Source organism: Acipenser ruthenus, chromosome 22 (assembly GCF_902713425.1).
Source record: "Acipenser ruthenus chromosome 22, fAciRut3.2 maternal haplotype, whole genome shotgun sequence".
NCBI classification, from domain to species: Eukaryota; Metazoa; Chordata; class Actinopteri; order Acipenseriformes; family Acipenseridae; genus Acipenser; species Acipenser ruthenus.
The window spans coordinates 8,901,306-8,922,344 of record NC_081210.1 but is presented as its reverse complement, the minus strand read 5'-3'; the positions used below and the strand labels follow the sequence as shown (position 1 = coordinate 8,922,344).

Sequence of the window (21,039 nt, the reverse complement as noted above, 5' to 3'; positions counted from 1 at the left end):
GGAAGAGGGGGTCTTGGTTTCAGTTCAACTCCTCCTACATGGCACAAGGCGGCCCCAGCTCAAAGGAGGAAGCTGGTAGTCAACGAGGTGCAAAAGCAGGAGGAGAGGATGAGGTGTATAAAGGCCATTTCCCAGGCCAAGCAGGGAGAATGGATGAGATGGGAGAGTGTGGAACAACGCAAGATTGGCTGGAAAGACCTATGGTCAATGGAACAGAGCAGGATCAGTTTCCTCATCAGGTCAACATATGATGTTCTCCCATCACCACAGAACCTAAACCTCTGGGTAGGAGAGGATCCCTCATGTCCTTTGTGTTCATCACCTGCAACATTAAGGCACATTTTGACAGGATGTAAGGTGGCTCTTAGCCAAGGACGGTTTACTTGGCGCCATGACCAGGTGCTGCGATGTTTGGCCTTAGCATTGGAAGACAAGCGTAACATGACCAATAAGTTGTCACCTGTTCCATCAAAACATTACACACAAAAGACAACATTCCTCCGCCCAGGAGAGCAACCACCAAGAAAAGGTGTTAAAACCAATTCTCGCCCAGGACAACTGGAAGCTGCTAGAGACTGGAAAATGCTAGCAGATGTTGGTCAACGGCTTATTTTTCCACCTGAGATTGCCACCACTAACCTTCGACCAGATATTGTCTTGTGGTCTGGATCAGCACGCCTTGTTCACCTGGTAGAGTTAACAGTGCCATGGGAGGATGCTGTAGATGAGGCATATGAGAGGAAGAAACTGCGGTATGCTCAACTAGCCACTGAAGCGGAACAGCGAGGATGGAGAGTTCGGGTTTACCCAGTGGAAGTGGGTTGTCGAGGATTTGTGGCACACTCTACAACCCGGTTTCTCAGAGACGTCGGATTCAGTGGCCAAGAGTTGCGTCGCACAGTGAAGAACTTATCTGAAGCAGCAGAAAGGAGCAGCAACTGGCTGTGGTTGAGACGGAAAGATTCTGGCTGGGGACAGGTAAGTAAGCTGGGCTGAGTTGAGTGGGGGACGGAGGGGGGTGATGCTGGGACGCCAGAATCACCGTCGAGCCCTCTTGAGGTGTCGTGGGCTAGTCGACGAAACACTGAGGATGGAAGGTGCCCACTTGAAAACCCCAGAGATGTACCCTACTTAGCTCAATCCAGACGGTTGTCATGCTGATGCGCTGGGGAGGCCGCACTTTGGTTGATCCCCGGAGCCAGCATCGCAGCCGTTGTGTGTGCTGATGCGCCAGGGAGGCAAAATAAGCTGATCCCTGGAGCCAGCATTACACTTCAGCCATTAACACCAGACAGAAGGATATCTACATCATCATATGGAAGGAAACGTAAATGGATGGAGACACATATGGATCACATTAGTTTACTGTAAAGCTACGTCTTAGTTGGTGCTTATCTTGGCGAGAGCCGAGTTCAAATCAGCATGAAGTTTTAACATCTACTCTCGTGTAATGGAAATCAAGGACTGTTATTACTAACAAGCAGTTCCTGGTCTCTGAGGTGATCCCCAAGAGATCCTATTCAGTCACTGTGTTTGTTGCATGGCTAGGGAACTACAACAGCATCCTGGTAGCCTAACAGTTGCATTTGCTGCAGCCCATCTCTGAGAACCACAGGCCCTCACCACAACAGCTGGACACACAGTTGGACGCTCCAATCACTCCAGGGCATACGTTTGGTCCCGCAGTGGACAAGATGCTTCAGCATTCTTACTGCTTGTGGGAATCCACTAAGAAGCTGGTTCATCTGCTTCGCAAGCTACCACCTCCAAGTGTCCCACCACTGTCTAGAGGCACTCTACATTAAAGGTCCATCTGGCAGCTATTTCAGCTTGCCATGCTAAGATTGACCGTCTCCACAGGAGCTCAGTTCCTGGCGGGGCAATTTGTGAAAGGGAGTCAGTGGATTTGGCCGACTATGAAGGACATTGTTCCTCGTTGGAGGCTAAACATGGTGCTTAATGCACTCATGAAGTCTCCATTTGAGCCCTTGCTGAAATTATGATTTAAAATGGCTTTCTTGCTCGCTATCACCTCCGTAAATAGGGCGAGTGAGATGCAGGCATTCTCGATCGCGAAAGCCTGCTTAATTTTTAGAGAGGTCAGGACAAATGCTGCCTTTTTGTCGAAGACGATCTCAGCATTCCATGGCAACCAGACTGTGAAACTGGAGGCTTTCCATCCAACTCCTTTGCAGTCATACTATGTTGACAGGACGAAAAGTTGGAAGCATTCTGAACAATTTTTAGTCTGATATGAGGTGAAGCCTCATGGTCCCCTGTCTAAGCAGTGGCTGTCCAAGTGGATAGCAGACACGGTCAGGACTACCTGTAAGCTGCCCAACTTGCCCTCCAGAGAATCTCACTGCTCATAACACCAGGCACATGGCAATGCCGTGGGCTTTATTCCAGGGTGCATCTGTCAGAGACATTTGCAATGTAAGAGGTAGGGGAGACTCCCCATACATTCACTGGGTTCTAGAGACAATGTCGTGGATCCTCAAAACCCTGGTTTTGAAACTAGAATGTTAAGGTCAGCTTCCCAGTCCCAGGTGAAACTCTCCCTTAATTTTTTCATCCTAGCTACTTGTTACTGGGGTTCCGTATGGTAAAGCACAGGGCAGCCTCTTGGCTTAACCTTGTAGCATTCCAGTCGTTACGCAATCTTGCCCTTGCGACGACTTTGGTACACTCACCTGTTCAGTAATAGTTACATTTCATACTTGAAAGGAAATGTTAGGTTATTGTCATAACCCTGGTTCCCTGAAATAGAAGTGTAACCATTAACCCTTTGCGGTCCATTGTCGAACCTGGTCCGACATTGCAATTATTCCTATCAGGTCCATTGTCGGACCCTGTCCGACATCATTATGTCGGACAGGGACAGGTCCTGGTAGCCTAACAGTTGCATGTCGGACAGGTCGAGAAAACCATTCAGTGGTCAAGTGGGAACGACAGGAGCCGAGACAAGTCCGGGGGGGGGGGGGGGGGGCGTATCTGATGAATAGTTATACATGGCCCTGGTATCAGATAACGGGGCGGTCGTAAGTAAACAAGCTGGCTGCCTGTGAATCAGCACACGGAGAACACAGACATTTGCAGAGCTTTTTTGAGATGTTATAGTAATAAAATATTGAGGAGTTTGGTGATAAAACGAGTGATCAGGAGATGATTGATCGGTATGTACGACTATTATTTTTATTATTTATTTCTTACATAGGTGAAAGCGATAGCGAACGAAAGGGTGGGGTGGGGCTGGAGATGCCTAGTGAGTGCTTTGTTGTTATGCAGGGCCATTTAAACCCGTTTGACTGTGGAAAAAAAATACTTTTAAACAGCGCGTCTAAAATTAACTGCGCGTGTGAAAATTAATTAGACCTGGCGTGCCTGATGCGCATTTAATAAATGGACCGCAAAGGGTTAACCTTCAAGGTTGCTGTGTCCATGATTGCAGCAGGCTTGAAGGAATAATGATGCTGAGATCTGTGAGCGCAGTCCTTTTGTGCCCTCGGGGGTGGGGCCATGACTGCGCTACTGGCTCGGCGAGCAGCTTTGGTATATCATTTTCGGGTCTTTAGGAGGTAAATACCATTTTGGTAATGGTTACATTTCTATGTCAGTGGTTACATTTCTATTTCAATGGTTACATTTCTATTCTTTAAATGAACATCAGCCTGAGAAAGCATTAAACGATATTGCTATATTGCAGCTTTTGTTAGTTCCTGTAGTTGAGGCAGTTTCCTTTACAAAAAAAAAAAAAAAGAACTATATATGTAAATGGACAAATCATTCAAAAGTACAACATCATTTGACCTGAAACAGGAATGCAAACATTCTTGAAGCCATCAGATTATTGCTAAGGATGACATGTTCATGACAGCAGTATCTTTGACTTTGTGACAGTTCTGGTGTGGTGACATAATTGTTAAAGCTGGAGTGAAGAATCATCTCCAAGAAAGTCATCGGAAGGGAATTCACCTGCTGTGTCCTGTGAGAGGCCCACTCTCCAAGGGAATGATTGTGTACTCAGAGCTAGGACAGGAGATTGTTTCATCTCTCTGTTAGTCGTCTACCTAAAATAAAAGGGAACAGCATTCCAAAGACAAAAATTATTAAAATACTGACATCAGTTTATCAATTACTTTTCTGTATGTATGTATGTATGTATGGGAGGCTGTGTGGTCCAGTGGTTAAAGAAAAGGGCTTTTAACCCGGTTCAAATCCCAGCTCATTTCACCGACTCATTGTGTGACCCTGAGCAAGTCACTTAACCTCCTTGTGCTCCATCTTTCGGATGAGACATTGTTGTAAGTGACTCTGCAGCTGATGCATAGTTCACACACTCTAGTCTCTGCAAGTCATCTTGGATAAAGGCATCTGCTAAATAAACAAATGATAATAATGTATGTGTGGAAAAATAATATATGCATTTAAAAAGTAACTCTATAAATACCACACTTTGTTGTCTTTCAGTTGTCAGTCTAATTAGGCAACATAGCAGCCCATCAAATTCTCTGAGGAACTTTGATTACAATCCTAATGCCTCGTGATAAAGAACCTTGTCGATGGATTTGGGAAATTGTTTAAAATCCAAGCAGAATAGACGTGATACCAATTTGTAACTATCTGTCAGTTTTCCCTTTTAATATCTGTGGCAATGTGCCCCGCCCCTGTGTGCATTTCTATGTTGTATGTTGCGTGTGGTGTGTTAATGTTGGTGTATAGATATGGCTGCACGGGATAGAAATGGGTGTGTGCAGCACGAGTTATTTAAAATGTATAATTGTATTTAGGCACGGGATTGCACATCACTTCACGTGCATTTAAAGTATATAATATGTGAGCACGAGGTTGCACATAATTAATTCACGTGCTGGGATTCAAGTGAATAATTAATTAGTAATTGAATATATATAGGTGCACGTTTCACTCACTCGGGGTTGAGTGTTCAGGGCGAAAGAACGGGAGAGAGTGAGGAGAGAAATAATTATAACATTCAATTGCTACGTCGTGCTAGAGAACCAGCACGGTACTTGTTTGTTTAGTGTTCGTCCCTGTGCGTCAGTGTCTGCTCGTTTTGTTTGTCTGTTTATTTTGGCCGCAAGTGCCGTGTCCTGTGTTTTGTTAAAACCTTTTTATTTATAATAAACCGGCGCAAGCAAGTGTCTTCATCATTTCACCTCATCTGTCCTGTGTGTTATTCATTTCCTGGATCTGACGGCACCACTCAGCCAGCCATGTGACAATATCATACTGTGCATTTTAATCAAAAATAATAAATATGTAAATTTAGTACCTTTTTGAAATGTGGTCTTAGATTGTTTGTTTGTTTGTTTGTTTGTTTGTTTGTTTGTTTGTGTTTTTTTTTTTTATCCCTATTTCGTAAGTTGATAGTCAAACCACAATTAAAATTAAACCAGACTTGATGCTTTCAGGTTTTATCTTTTAATTCTCCATTGCTGGAGTATTGTCTTTTTATAAATTGTAATTGGTTCCTTACAGGAAATTTAGAGTAAACAACTCTGAGAATGCATCCCATATTGTACTGGGTGTAAATGTGCCCCTGCCTGAAGTTACTGAAAATCCTATTGACCTGATGGTGGTGCTGCCCTCACATGACAAGTAATCCCATCCTAATCCCCAGTATACATGAGTGCATTTCAGAAATACGCTCTGCAGTGGCTTGGATTTTTCAATCTTGGCAGCCATTGCACAGGAGAGGTGCTTGAATTGAATACAAATGGAAACTACAATTCTCTCAGCCACTACTAAAGCTGGTCACATTTTAGAATGTGCCTGAAGATGGGCCAAGAGGGATAATTAGATTGTGAAGCATGTCATGGTTTTACTGTTTTTATAGTTTTCCTTTCGAAAAGCAATTAGAGGGAGACCGTATGACAGTCTATCATTCTACAAAGTAATAAAGTGGAATAGCTTTTGTCTCTTATGTAGGTGGTATCCACTTCAATTCAGGCCACTCAGATTTCAGTTTACAAAAGCTCCCTTATTTTGAAAACTCATCGCTGACAGGTATGGGATACAGGTAAATAAAATTGCAAAAAATCACAAAATATAAATAGATAAAGATCAATTTTGTTTATTTAACACTCACCAAAAGACAGACAAAGAATATTAGTGGCTGCTTCTGCTGCTTCCTCATACTTGGAACCTCTTTGCTTGAACCAGCGCATCAACATCTGGAGCAAATGACTGGGCTGAGGATATCTTGAGAATCGAGTTAAGTTGAGAACAAAATTTAGAATTGTTGATATTCACGACAGAGAAAGTTTGATGCTTCTCAGAACACACTATTTCAGCAGCTTTTAGCAGCATTTCTTCAACAACTCCATCAGAAAATGTTTTTGAAGAAACAGCTATTTCGTAGGCAATCACATAGCTCACCTTAAAAGCAGAATCACTTATGTTACAAGCATTAGTAAACATCGATTGCTGCTTTTTCAATGACTGTGCCAATTCATTTATCTTCACCTACCTTTCCTGTATCCTATTTCTTGCCATGGTTTGCTTCAGTGTCTTTTAATGTTTTATTTTACAACAGCCACATGTTGCTTAAAGTATGAAATTCCCAATTTCTCTTGAAACACACAAGGACACTTGTCACTACAGAACATATTAAATCAGAAGTAAAAGACTTTTTTCTGGTATCACTGGTGTCGTAGCTCGAACCAGCTGATGCTCTGCCGTCTCACCCACGTGGTCAACGATTGAATCACAGCAACATGAAAATTTGGAACTCACTCAGAGGCATGTTTGCACACGTGTTCTAAGACGTGACTGTGAGTGGAATAATTTATGTTATTTAGGGGAATGTAAATATGTTGCGTATGGTAATTGTTAAATACGATCATTTTTGGATTCGTCTTTGTATTTTTATAACTGTCACTTGGCCAGCATCAAGCACCAGGGTATCTGATCAAGCCTGCCATACAAAACGAATTTGACACCCCTGGTCTAGGATAAAGACTAATTTACTTGACAAGGCCTTTGCTATGCAGCAGTTTGGGTCTTGTTTGTAAGGTGCCTTGAGATGCTTTGTACATGAAAGTTTCCATAGAAGAAAGTATTGTTGTCATGCCATGTCAGTCACATTATGACAGCTTGGAATAAGGCAGCATGACTGACAGTTGGCTTCTGTCTGCCTAATGATTGACATTAAAGCGAAGCAACAAATCTGATTTAGCAGACACCTGCTTGAGCTGTGGTAGCAGGGACAGCACAAAGCAAGTAAATTGGTCACACACTATTGAACTAGTTAAAAGTAATCCTGAACTAAATATACTTTAATAATTACAATAGTCAGTCTGGTATATATACTTTCTGTATATCAGTCACTGAGAGCCCATACAACTAAGACTTGGTTAAAATTGAGTTTACTGGGAAGTGTTGTGCAACAAACACTTAAATCAAAGATTGCAGCTTTGTAATACTGAAACAAGCTGCTTTAGTGACTGGGTTTGTAACACATAACTATAGCACTAACTACAGCATGTGATGGTTTCTCTTGCTCTATTTGAAGTGGTCTACACCATGTTGCACAAACCTGTGATTGTCTGAACGACTGTGGATGTCCAATATACAGTGTGGTTAGTGGTTTATTGGCTGGTGTATTTGTATGTTTTAAACCAAAATGTGCAGAGACGACAGTGATGTTGGGTATTGTTACGTTAAACCTTTCATTTTTTGGCCACAATAGGCAAACTTTGACTTGCTTGTTACTGTTCTATGTTATCGTGCTAATACAGGTGCACTCCACTTATAACGGATCCTGTTAGAACGGAGTTCCGTTTACAACGTATTGAGGAGGCATGTCCCTGCCAAACATGGGCTTTAATGGGAAATTTCTTGTATTGTTTATATTTATGGTACTTATGTTCGCAGTTCCATACAGCATTTCAAATTGAGTTTACTTTGTTTATAAAGTACTGATTTCCATTGTCCCTTGGTCTGTTATAAGTGGAGTTCACCTGTACTTGTTATAAGGGTTTTAGATGCATGTGACACAAGCAACTTGTTAATTTGTTATTCGTTATTATTTTATTTTATTTTTTTAAATTTAATAATCGCCAATTATTGTCTCCCAATTTGGCATATCCAATTATTTTTAGTCGCAGCTCACCGCTACCACCATGCGGGTTCGGCGAAGACGAGCACACACTGTCCTCCGAAGCGTGTGCCGTCAGCCAACTGCTTTTTTTCAGACTGCAGACTCACCGTGCAGCCACCTCCAGAGCTACAGCGTTGGAGGACAACACAGCTTAAGGCAAGCCCGCAGGCGCCCAGCCAGACTACAGGGGTCGCTGGTGAGCCGAGGACACTCTGGCCGACCTAAGCCCCCCAGATGATGTCACTCGACTGATTGTGCACCGCCCTCTGGGAGCTTCCGTCTATGGTCGGCAATAGAATAACCTGGACTCAAACCGGTCACCTCTAGGCTATAGGGCGCATCCTGCACTCCACCCTGAGCGTCTTTACCAGATGCGCCACTCAGGAGCTGTTCATTTTTTATTCTTCATGGTATTTATAAGGGGTAATTTAAATTGCTAAACCTTTTCATGTCACGACAGAGTTAATGTTTAAATAATGTATCTTGATCTTTTGACGTTAATCAATAGTTATAATGAGATGAGAAGCAATTTGGATTTTATATATAGAATTGAATGATAAATAATGCAATATATTAACTACCTGTGGTCTTTATGTTATAATTTTTAATTATTCATGTCCTTCCTCTTTTCAAGCTTCAGCAGAGTAACTGCTGTGTGTGCAACTTTTCTTAAAAAGCTGAGTGGCCCCCTTTTTTATTGCAATCTAAATTGAAAGAAGTGGTGAAGTTGAACTTTCCAGTGAACTTTGGTTACTTTCAAGTGAAATTGTGGCTGCCCTCATTTGCATTTCAGTCAACCACTTCTAACCTCCTTTTCCCACTAATTGAAACACATCTCTGTCTTTGCATGGGGTGTGTCAGTGGAGCGCTGCTTGCTGCTGTACGACTGTTTGGCTGCATCTGTGATCTTGACAATAAGTTTTGGAAACTGTATCACCCTGTCCTGTCCTTTCCGTTTACGTTATTTCCCCCACTGAAATTGATAGGTCTTTAGATTACCAGACCCTCTACCCACAAGCAAAAGTTCATTACATGAAATCAACATGCTCTTGTATGTAACGTAGAGAATCACAGGTTTAAAAAATTGGCACCCTCAACCTTCATGAATGTAATTAAATTAAATTCGGTTTATTACTATTTTTCTTTGCATCGGGTTATTAACATCTGTTCTATAAATAATGTAGGTGATGATTGCATGATACTGTGTAGGTCAGCAAAAATATTGACAAGCTGATTTGTTGAGTTCTCTTGGTTTTCTGCAGTACACCATTTGTTTAGCAAGAACTATCTAGCATTAATATGACTTGTTTTGATGAAGAGCCAGATATTTTAGCAGGAACCCAGGCTGTGTTTATAGTTTTTTCTCACACATAATAAAGATATTTACGGGGATTGGGAGGGGGACGGGGAGGGGGACGGGGGGGGGGGGGGGGGTGCTTATTTGACGAGTGTTTGTGTTTTCTTTTATGGATTGTTTGACCTGCCAAAAGTGTTTAATCCCTTGCTGCTGTGATCCCAATAATCCATTCTAATTTAAATCAAGGTGTATGGACCTATCTCTGTAGTTAGATACAATTTTAAGAGTCAAGAAGCTGATGAAAAATAATAGTTGACTAAATGTAACATGGATTAAAAATCCCCGTCCTTAATTCTAAAGGAGCTGTGTATGCTGAGAATTTGGTTTAGAGTGAGTCTAGCTTCTGAAATGTATTCATACAGACAGCAGGGAAATGGATTTAGCATATTTGAAGATATTGTAGTTTAAACTGTTTGATACTACGTGGGTTAGCGCAGGATTCATGCCTTTTTATTACAAGGTTTTTAAATCTGCTAGGAGCTTACCCAAACTTTATTTTTTTCTTTATTCCTTATCAGGAATTCGAAATGAGATTCTAGTGTATTCTTTGCTTTCGCCCTGCTTCATATGAAGCTGACTGTTGGGGTACTACAATTCAGCATGGATTACACATATAGTTTGTGCTACAGAACCCTCACAGGATTGCTTTATGCATCCATTTGCTTTGAAATAAATTCAGGGTTGGGTTTTGCTGTTTCTCTGACAGATATTTCAGCAGTGGTGTGCCATCTATGTATGCATTGCATGCCTTGGAATATATTCGATTCCACAACATTTTTAAGAATATGATAGAAAAATGTTTATTCTACAACATTAAGTATACGATAGCCTGGTATGCCAGTAATCTGCCTTGGCAGCTCCAAGTTGCATCAGTTTGCCCAGGCAACACGATGCAGTGTGCAACTTGCTTCGTTGTGGCCATGCGTTGGAAAACGTTGGCAAGGCATGCAACCGTAGAATTGAATCCTCCTTGACTGAACCCTGAGCGGCACGCAAACTTGTCAAAATCAAAATGGAAAAAATGAAATGTTTGTTGACTAATCTGTTTAGTGCAAGAGACTTTGCAACAAAAAACGGAAATAAAAAAAATAAAAAAATAAACTGAAGACCAAAACCAGAAGTAGTAAGTACTTGTAGAAAAGCAGGAAAAGCGTTAACAGTATTTCAGCAAAGCGGTGTACAGTTGTGAATGGATCTGTGGTATTTGGTTTATTGAATCGCTGTTAGTAGCCTACATTGTAAGAAAGTGTTTTTCTGTCCTCAATGTTGCATGCCTTGATAAAGTCACCGCATGCCACTGTGTTTCAGTGACTATTTTAGAACAGTTGATGTATATCAGATAATTCCATATTGCAAGCAAGTGTAAATGAGAGCAATTTGGCATATGTGAAATGAAATGAAAGAAACTCTATGAAGAGCATGGGTTAATTCAATATTCATGTAATTATTGATTCTTGGAGAGAGACTTCTTTGAACACACTGAAGAGAATCTTAATGAAATCCGCCAGGAGATCCGCATATTTTTTGGTGTGATTTTTGAACATTTTTAATTCGTTTCTGTGGCACACTTCAGAGTTTCGTTCCAATGAGTTGTATAGGAATAGTTGTTGGTGTCTTTTCAAATAATTTCTACGAAGCCTGCCAAGCTGTACATGAGTAATATTATAATGATATGTCACAGTTTAAAAGCTGTGGTGGAAATGACAATTGCAGTTTATCAATGACATTGATTTTGCAGTAGTGTAATACAGTAGTGTAATGCACACAAAAGACTAGTAATTTGCATATAATATGAGGGTTTAAATGTCGCTTTGTGAATAAAACCCTGCAATTTTAGACAGTGCAGGATATCTAGAGAGATAATAGGGTAAGACAATAATATTATGTCTTGGATCTGAAGGATTGTGGGATGTAAAAATTAATAAGAGCAAAGTGCACCTAGGTCTATCAGCAAGAAGGTATCTTGAACATGTTTTAAGATTTTAGCATGTTACACCATGTTTTTTCATGGCTAAACGATGAACTAGTTATTTGCTCTACCTTGGTTAACCATTGTGAAGCCATGCTTTGTATATGACACCACAGCCAAACCTAATTCTCAAAGTATAGTTTTCATTATACGAGTTCCAGAGCATGGAAGGACAATAATAATAATAATTGAGTTTGCCAGTTTTCACTGCGATCGTTCATTTGCATTTGTGTTGCCTATCGATTATGTAAACAGACTATTGCATTTTGTAATTTCTTAAATGTTGCTTTTAACTATTGTAATCCTTCTTAAAGAACTGATATGATTAATTGGATAGTCAAGGGTTTATTCCCTTGAGCCTTGTACAGAATTAGGTTTGTGAATTACATTGATAAAAGTGGGATTTCAATGGCATGTTTTATTTTATATCGGTGGCCACCAAAGTGTGTGAGTTTTGTATGAAATGATAGAAGTTACATTGAATAACCAGGGTATTTTATATTGCATTGTTAGCCTTGAATGCTTAATTGCAGTACATACATTGGCTGACTCTATACAGGGTTTACACGGTGTGGGTACGTTTTGAGTCCTGGTAACGTGTGTCAGACTAGTTAGTAGTTGGTAGTGCAGTGTATTCTGACTCTGTCTGGCACCCCTTCAATTGACTGTTACAGCACATAACAGAAAATCGTTATACCACTGGTAACTATGAAAGGTGGTCTGACGAATGAGTGGGAACTTCATTCACGTTAATCTTTTTAAAATAGATTTACACTTCCAATAAAATGACTTAAGAAGTAAAACTCAAGGCGTATATCTTAACTTGTTTGAGTATACTTTTCTTGAGGGTGAAAATACTTTACTACATTCACAGCAGGCGGGTGTTAGATCTAATTAATTTTGTAATAATTAGTTCCCTATCAAGTATGAAATATAACCATTACCAAATGGGTATTTACCTGTAAAGACCCCGAAACCTGAATAGATATACCAAAGCTGGGCACCAGCACCTGTGACGCAGTCATGCCCACCCCCCGACAACATAAGACGACTGCACACAAAGCTACCAGCATATTTTTTTCTTTTCAGACTGAACCTGTCGGTTCAACTTTAACTGTTACTTCTTTCTGCGTATATTTTTGCTATGGCATATTACATACTAATGCGACTTAATTTATTGCCGTTGTATTATTAGTTTTACTAGTTACACAATTTTTGCACACAGCCAATTGCTTGTTACTTCCCGCAGTGGCCTCGTGCTCCGCATGAAGCTGGCGGCTCCTGTCGTCCCTTCCAAGCAACTTGAGTCTGCGGACTTGTGCTCTCCTTACAGCCTGCTTAGCTCCGGCTGGAGGTAAAAACAAAACATAATTGAGGTTACCATGCCCATGAGTACCGTATCGACCCGGTGCAAGTCCCGGTACACACTGCATGTGTAACGTGCGGAGGGTACTGTAGTTTTATAGTTCATAGATTTTCTAAACAATTTATTATTGGCAAAAGTGGCAGTCTTAACAATGACCATTACAATTTTATATGGTACTAATCCCCATGGCTTGATTAATTCCCCCCCCAAAACAAATATCCCATTGTAAAGAACCATTTGAATGTCATTTCCACAGCACCCATTTTGTTACATTACACATCACACAAACCATCGTGATAATCATCTGCATTGTAATGTGTCATTTATCTTCTCGTGTTCCGTATACTGATATTGTGACTTTATGCATTGTTAGACTTCAACCAGCTATACCTTTTTAAAAAGGGAATTAGTTTTCAGCTAAGATTCAGTCGTGTTTGTTTTGCTTTTGTTAACCACTCCAGTGAAGTCCTTAAATGAGAACAATTATCCTAAATTGATTTTTGACAAATTAAACTAATTTCTCATTCCTTTCTCTTTTTAAAATCATTGTATTCCGCCATCTGGCCTGAAACAGTAAAAAGGAGGGTCATCCATCTTAAATGAACTGTGCATCTGAACAGTAGTTAGGCCTCCTAAATCTGTCCCAACCTGCTGTTTTAAACCCCAACCTGCAAGCTATACATTATATTGAACAGGCATTTTTTGTCCTGCTGATGATGGTAGTGATCCTTAAGTCATTGGATATCCCAGGTATTGTCCTTACATGATCTCTGTATTCTATGTTCAGGCTTGCCATCACAAACAGTTTCACAAGAAACTTCATATATAAACCAGGAGCACTGCAACATATCGCTTCCAAAGAGATAAATTCAATAAATCTAAATACATTTACATAGTTAACCATTGGAATGTCCAGTTATGCATAGGATTGCTGACGCACACTACACTTATTTTAATAGGATCACTCAAATTTGGTAATTATTTACATTACAGCTACATCTGTATTACAAACTGCTTTCCACAAAACAGTGGTTTAATGAGGTTTTGAGAGCCAGACAGTCTCTTTCGTAATTGGTAAACTTGATCTGCAGCTTATACATCAAAATATTAAGTATTAAAAGATAATTTACATTTATGTTAATTGAATTTGAATAATTTAATTTCGTTCTGTCTTACAAAAGGAGTAGGTTTTCACAAGGATCTTTGGATATTGGTTTTGATCATACCACTAGTGGCGAGGTAGTGTTGCTGGCTTTCACTACAAGAGTCTCATCAATGATATGCAAGTTTTACATTAACTGGACACCCCTGAATACCAATATGCTATAATTAACTATTTTGAAAAATGAAATGCATATAAATGTATAATAGTAAAAGTAATTTCAAGCGTCACATTCATTTCAAGCGTCACATTCATTTTACTTTACAAAAAAGGAAAAAATAAATTGGTGTTTGTGAAACAAAGTAGGCGACATTTGCAATCAGTTAAGGGCCTGTATTAATTTATAAACTTGTTTATATAGTCTGTTTATATTAGATAGTCTTCTGCAGGGCAAATTTAGTTTTGTGTCACACTGTTTCACTCTACAGTGAAGAACTTGCCTGGATCTGTATGGAGAGCACACAAATTCAATGTGCCTGCCTGTGCCTTTCAGATGAGAATAATGTGTGGTCTTTCTCAGTCAGTCGAGCTATTAAGAACAGTGGATCGTGCTCCTGCTCTGTAAAGCCTGTTTAGACAGGTTAGTTGATTTTTCTGAGAATAGCTTCAGCTTATGAGCTGCTGCCCAGTAGACAAATAGTAGCCCAGCTGACAATGCATACTGCTTGGGGTTTAAGCTTACTGGGAAACCATTGACACTGGGTTCCCTGTCAGTTAAGTTTAATTAGAAATAAACAAATACATGCAATACAGCAAACTTACCAGGTTTCTTGCATTCAACCTTACCGCCATCTTCTATTTCACATCCTTTGATACTAGAAAACTACTTAGTAGTTTTTTACATGCTATTAAAATTAAACAGCTGATGCTAAGTGGAACAGATTGTAAGATTGTTGGGCACATCTGCCTGTAAATTAGGCCTCTTATCCCCTTAGTCCCTGTGGGCATGAAAAAATAAGTGTACTTATGTCAAAGGGTATGAATATGATTATCTAATCATTAAGTTTGGCATTCAGGTTTCTGAAATGAAAAATGTAATCAATAATATGGAGAATGTGTTACTGGTGGTCCTTGAAATTGGATTCAGCGTCTTTAAAAACAAAAAAAAAGAAAAAGGTGGAATCAGAAAGAGAATTGAAACAAGTGTTTTTCAATGCATCCCTAAGTATGCTGTTTTATAGGGCTGGGTTCATTAGACATTGACCTTATCTAGACAATACTGAATGCTTTTGCAGTGAATTGCTGCACAACAGTTGTGTGCTTTTCCTTCTGCAAGACGAGTTAAATACATAACATATATTCAAATATCTATTTCACGACTGATGAAAAATACAACTTTCTTCAAAGCAGCCAGTCCTAATAAAATAATACATAGCAGTTTATTCTGTAGGTGCCCCTCTTGAGAAATATTTATTATAATGTATGAACATAAAATATATGTGTGCGTTTCATAGCGCACAGGCAATTAAAATGGTTCCCCATGGAACAATAAAGGCAGGTATCTATCTATTTGCTGCTTATTTTCCATTAAGAAAATATACATTGTATTTAATTTTTTTGTATGTACATATAATATGTTTATTGCCTTTAACAGGCATACATAGGATCTGGAAATTGGGTCAATCAATTTTGTTTGTCGAACTTGACCTGTTCCAAATTTCTCTGAAGGCGACTACACTGCCAGTTTGCGCACACAGTGAAAGAAAGTCAATATCAAAAGTATTCTAGCTGGTGGCATTATCAATACTCATAGAGTGTTAAGGACTTACTCAAACTGACTGTAGCAGAAACAGTTTATATGTACCCAAGACTGCCCATGCTGACATTTTTAAAATGTACCAATGTATACTGTATTCCTTCGAGTTTAAGCACTTTAAAAAAAAATAATAATAATAAAAAAAAAAAAATTCAAAAGAATGGCCTGCGCTAAAGCCCCTTCCACACTGGCATTCCGGTTGTTCTGCAGTCATGCCCTTGCGACGGCTTGGGTATGCTCACCCATTCGGTAATGGTTAACATTTCGTACTTGAAAGGGACGTTAGGTTATTATTATAACCCTAGTTTGCTGAAATGTTAACCAGCAGGCTTGATGGAAAAATGACACTGAGATCTATGACTGCAGCCCTTTTGTTCCATTGGGGGCGGGGACATGACTGCGTCACAGGCTCAAAGAGCAGCTTCAGTAAAAAGTATTCAGGTTCAGGGGTCTTTAGAAGGTAAACACCCATTCGGTAATGGTTAACATTTCTATTCCAGGGAAGCAGGGTTATGATAATAACCTAGTGATTTTTCACTTCTGTTTTTATGTTTGTGGTGAAATTGCCCAGATCTGTTTTTGTGGCTTCTAGTTGCTGCTGAGAACCTAAAAGCAGAACGTCTGTCTTTTCCGAGTTTAACTGTAAACATTTTTGGAACATCCACCTCTTCACATCAGTCAAGCATTCAGCTAAGGCTGATACAGCCAGGGTATCAACAGGTTTTACAGAGCTGTATGTCATCGGCATACCATAACCCATCTCTACAGATCGCTACAGTGTTTGCATAATAACATATTTAATTGTTACTGTAGGATATCCAAAATGAAGTTCCATCTCATTGTTTTAGCCCTCTTGTTCGCAGATCTGCGTAAACAGATGGAGAGTGCCGAGCTGAAGAACCAGCGCCTGAAGGAGGTGTTTAAGGATAAGATCCAGGAGTTTCGAGCGGTGTGCTACACACTGACTGGGTACCAGATCGACATCACCACTGAGAACCAGTACCAGCTCAGTTCCATGTATGCAGAGCACAAGGACGACCGCCTGCTCTTCAAGGTAGGCAATAATGCATTGCTGGTTAAATAAAGGGAAATAAAATATCAATATCATCATAGTGACGTCGGTTCACTTAGGATCAATTGAGTGCGACCGGTGCCATCGGAATGTGATGATTGGAACAGTGATTAAAATAACCAACAGTGTATAAGTGACACAAATGAATGGTTTCACAGACCCTGATTAGCACTAATCTTACACTACCTAATGTTACCTTAGATCAGATCAGGTCTGTTTTGTGCAACTTTTTTTTCCTCTCCTTACCACAATTGAAGTACCTTATTTTAACAATATAAACATTAAATTGCTAACTGCTCAGGAAAAACTAGAACTCCCACGTTATGAAAACCGCACCTGTACTGAAACTGGAGCACAATTATGTAACTTAATTAAGATTTAAAGGTGATGAGTTGAAAACCATCACCCATTCCCATCATCCCTTGATACTAATACACTTTATCAGACTTTAATAAAACACACAGGCATCTTTTTCAATATTTTATATATATTTTTTATGATTTAATATTTGTGGAAGAAATATGAAAAACTGTTCTTATTGGGGTTCCACTATAATATGAATTGTGGATTTATTATGGTTTTCTATCATAATTAGGATCCATCAGAATTATAGGGTTTATACAGTAACTAGGTTTTTCAAAGGTAAAGAATATCAGTGCTATCAATTGGAAGTGTGCCATCAGTGCTTGGCTTTGTTATATATATATATATATATATATATATATATATATATATATATATATATATATATATATATATATATATATACACAGACGTGCTCAAATTTGTTGGTACCCCTCCACAAAAAATGAAGAATGCAAAATTTTCTCTGAAATAACTTGAAACTGACAAAAGTAATTGGCATCCACCATTGTTTATTCCATGTTTAATAGAAATCAGACTTTGCTTTTGATTTTTTTTATTCAACATAATATTGTAAATAAGAAAACAAATGAAAATGGCATGGACAAAAATGATGGGACCGCTAACCTAATATTTTGTTGCACAACCTTTAGAGGCAATCACTGCAATCAAATGTTTTCTGTAGCTCTCAATGAGACTGCTGCACCTGTTAACAGGTAGTTTGGCCCACTCTTCCTGAGCAAACTGCTCCAGCTGTCTCAGGTTTGATGGGTGCCTTCTCCACTGCAAGTTTCAGCTCTTTCCATAGATGTTCGATAGGATTCAGATCAGGACTCATAGAAGGCCACTTCAGAATAGTCCAATGTTTTGTTGTTATCCATTTTTGGGTGCTTTTAGCTGTGTGTTTTGGGTCATTATCCTGCTGGAGGACCCATGACCTGCGACTGAGACAGAGCTTTCTGACACTGGGCAGTACGATTAGCTCCAGAATGCCTTGATAGTCTTGAGATTTCATTGTGCCCTGCACAGATTCAAGACACCCTGTGCCAGGCGCAGCAAAGCAGCCCCAAAACATAACCAAGCCTCCTCCATGTTTCACTGTAGGTATGGTGTTCTTTTCTTTGAAAGCTTCATTTTTTCGTCTGTGAACATAGAGCTGATGTGACTTGCCAAAAAGCTCCAGTTTTGACTCATCTGTCCAAAGGACATTCTCCCAGAAGGATTGTGGCTTGTCAATATGCATTTTAGCAAATTCCAGTCTGGCTTTTTTATGTTTTTCTTTCAAAAGTGGAGTCCTCCTGGGTCTTCTTCCATGGAGCCCACTTTCATTCAAAAAGCGACGGATGGTGCGATCAGAAACTGACGTACCTTCACCTTGGAGTTCAGCTTGTATGTCTTTGGCAGTTATCCTTGGTTCTTTTTCTACCATTCGCACTATCCTTCTGTTCAATCTGCGGTCGATAATCCTCTTGCAGCGGCGCCCAGGGAGGTTGGCTACAGTTCCATGGAACTTAAACTTCTTAATAATATTTGCAACTGTTGTCACAGGAATATCAAGCTGCTTGAGATGGTCTTGTAGCCTTTACCTTTACCATGCTTGTCTATTATTTTCTTTCTGATCTCCTCAGACAACTCTCTCCTTTGCTTTCTCTGGTCCATGTTCAGTGTGGTGCACACAATGATACCAAACAGCACAGTGACTACTTTTCTCCATTTAAATAGGCTGAATGACTAATTACAAGATTGGAGACATGTGTGATACTAATTAAAGAAACTAATTAGTTTGAAATATCACTATAATCCAGTTATTTATTATCTTTTCTAAGGGGTACCAACAAATGTGTCCAGGCCATTTTAGAATATCTTTGTAGAATAAGCAATAATTCATCTCTTTTCACAGCTTCTTTGCTTTATTCTATGACATACCAAAGGCATGCAAGTATACATGATAAAATAGCTTTTAATTTCATCACTTTTCAGGCGGAATGAAGCATTATTTCAATGAGCTGTAAGGGTACCAACAAATTTGAGCACGTCTGTATGTATGTGTGTGTATATATATATATATATATATATATATATATATATATATATAATGTGTATATATATATATATATATATATATATATATATACAGTACTGTGCAAAAGTTTTAGGCAGGTGTGAAAAAATGCTGTAAAGTAAGAATGCTTTCAAAAATAGACCTGTTAATAGATTATATTTATCAATTAACTAAATGCAAAGTGAGTGAACAGAAGAAAAATCTAAATCAAATCCATATTTGGTGTGACCACCCTTTGCCTTCAAAACCGCATCAATTCTTCTAGGTACACTTGCACAAAGTCAGGGATTTTGTAGGCATATAGTCAGGTGTATGATTAAACAATTATACCAAACAGGTGCTAATGATCATTCAATATGTAGGTTGAAACACAATCATTAACTGAAACAGAAACAGCTGTGTAGGAGGAATAAAACTGGGTGAGGAACAGCCAAACTCAGCTAACAAGGTGAGGTTGCTGAAGACAGTTTACTGTCAAAAGTCATACACCATGGCAAGACTGAGCACAGCAACAAGACACAAGGTAGTTATACTGCATCAGCAAGGTCTCTCCCAGGCAGAAATTTCAAGGCAGACAGGGGTTTCCAGATGTGCTGTCCAAGCTCTTTTGAAGAAGCACAAAGAAACGGGCAACGTTGAGGACCGTAGACGCAGTGGTCGGCCAAGGAAACTTACTGCAGCAGATGAAAGACACATCATGCTTAGTTCCCTTTGCAATCGGAAGATGTCCAGCAGTGCCATCAGCTCAGAATTGGCAGAAAACAGTGGGACCCTGGTACACCCATTTACTGTCCGGAGAAGTCTGGTCAGAAGTGGCCTTCATGGAAGACTTGCGGCCAAAAAGCCATACCTCCGACGTGGAAACAAGGCCAAGCGACTCAACTATGCACGAAAACACAGGAACTGGGGTGCAGAAAAATGGCAGCAGGTGCTCTGGACTGAGGAGTCAAAATTTGAAATATTTGGCTGTAGCAGAAGGCAGTTTGTTCGCCGAAGGGCTGGAGAGCAGTACACGAATGAGTGTCTGCAGGCAACAGTGAAGCATGGTGGAGGTTCCTTGCAAGTTTGGGGCTGCATTTCTGCAAATGGAGTTGGGGATTTGGTCAGAATTAATGGTCTCCTCAATGCTGAGAAGTACAGGCAGATACTTATCCATCATGCAATACCATCAGGGAGGCATCTGATTGGCCCCAAATTTATTCTGCAGCATGACAACGACCCCAAACATACAGCGAAAGTCATTAAGAACTATCTTCAGCGTAAAGAAGAACAAGGAGTCCTGGAAGTCATGGTATGGCCCCCACAGAGCCCTAATCTCAACATCATCAAGTCTGTCTGGGATTACGTGAAGAGAGAGAAGCAACTGAGGCTGCCTAAATCCACAGAAGAACTGTGGTTAGTTCTCCAAGATGTTTGGGCCAACCTACCTGCCGAGTTCCTTCAAAAACTGTGTGCAAGTGTACCTAGAAGAATTGATGCTGTTTTGAAGGCAAAGGGTGGTCACACCAAATATGGATTTGATTTAGATTTTTCTTCTGTTCACTCACTTTGCATTTTGTTAATTGATAAATATAAACTATTAACATGTCTATTTTTGAAAGCATTCTTTCTTTACAGCATTTTTTCACACCTGCCTAAAACTTTTACACGGTACTGTATGTGTATGTATATATATATATATATATATATATATATATATATATATATATATATATATATATATATATATATAATCTATCTACATACACTACCGGTCAAAAGTTTTAGAACACCTCCATTTTTCCAGTTTTTATTGAAATTTACACAGTTT

General features: G+C 39.6%; 1 protein-coding gene across 4 annotated transcripts in view; it reads left to right on the top strand.

The window, feature by feature from the left end:
• mad1l1 (mitotic arrest deficient 1 like 1) overlaps positions 1-21,039 on the top strand; it is a 246,651-nt gene that overhangs the window by 126,165 nt on the left and 99,447 nt on the right. For 2 of the 4 annotated variants that reach the window (XM_058995955.1, XM_058995956.1), the window contains exon 17: positions 16,581-16,786. The exons of 1 other annotated variant lie outside the window; for it this stretch is intronic. In XM_058995955.1, the coding sequence (XP_058851938.1) occupies positions 16,581-16,786 (206 nt within the window). The remainder of the gene's footprint in view (positions 1-16,580; positions 16,787-21,039) is intronic. One more of the 4 variants, XM_058995957.1, reaches the window with a different exon arrangement.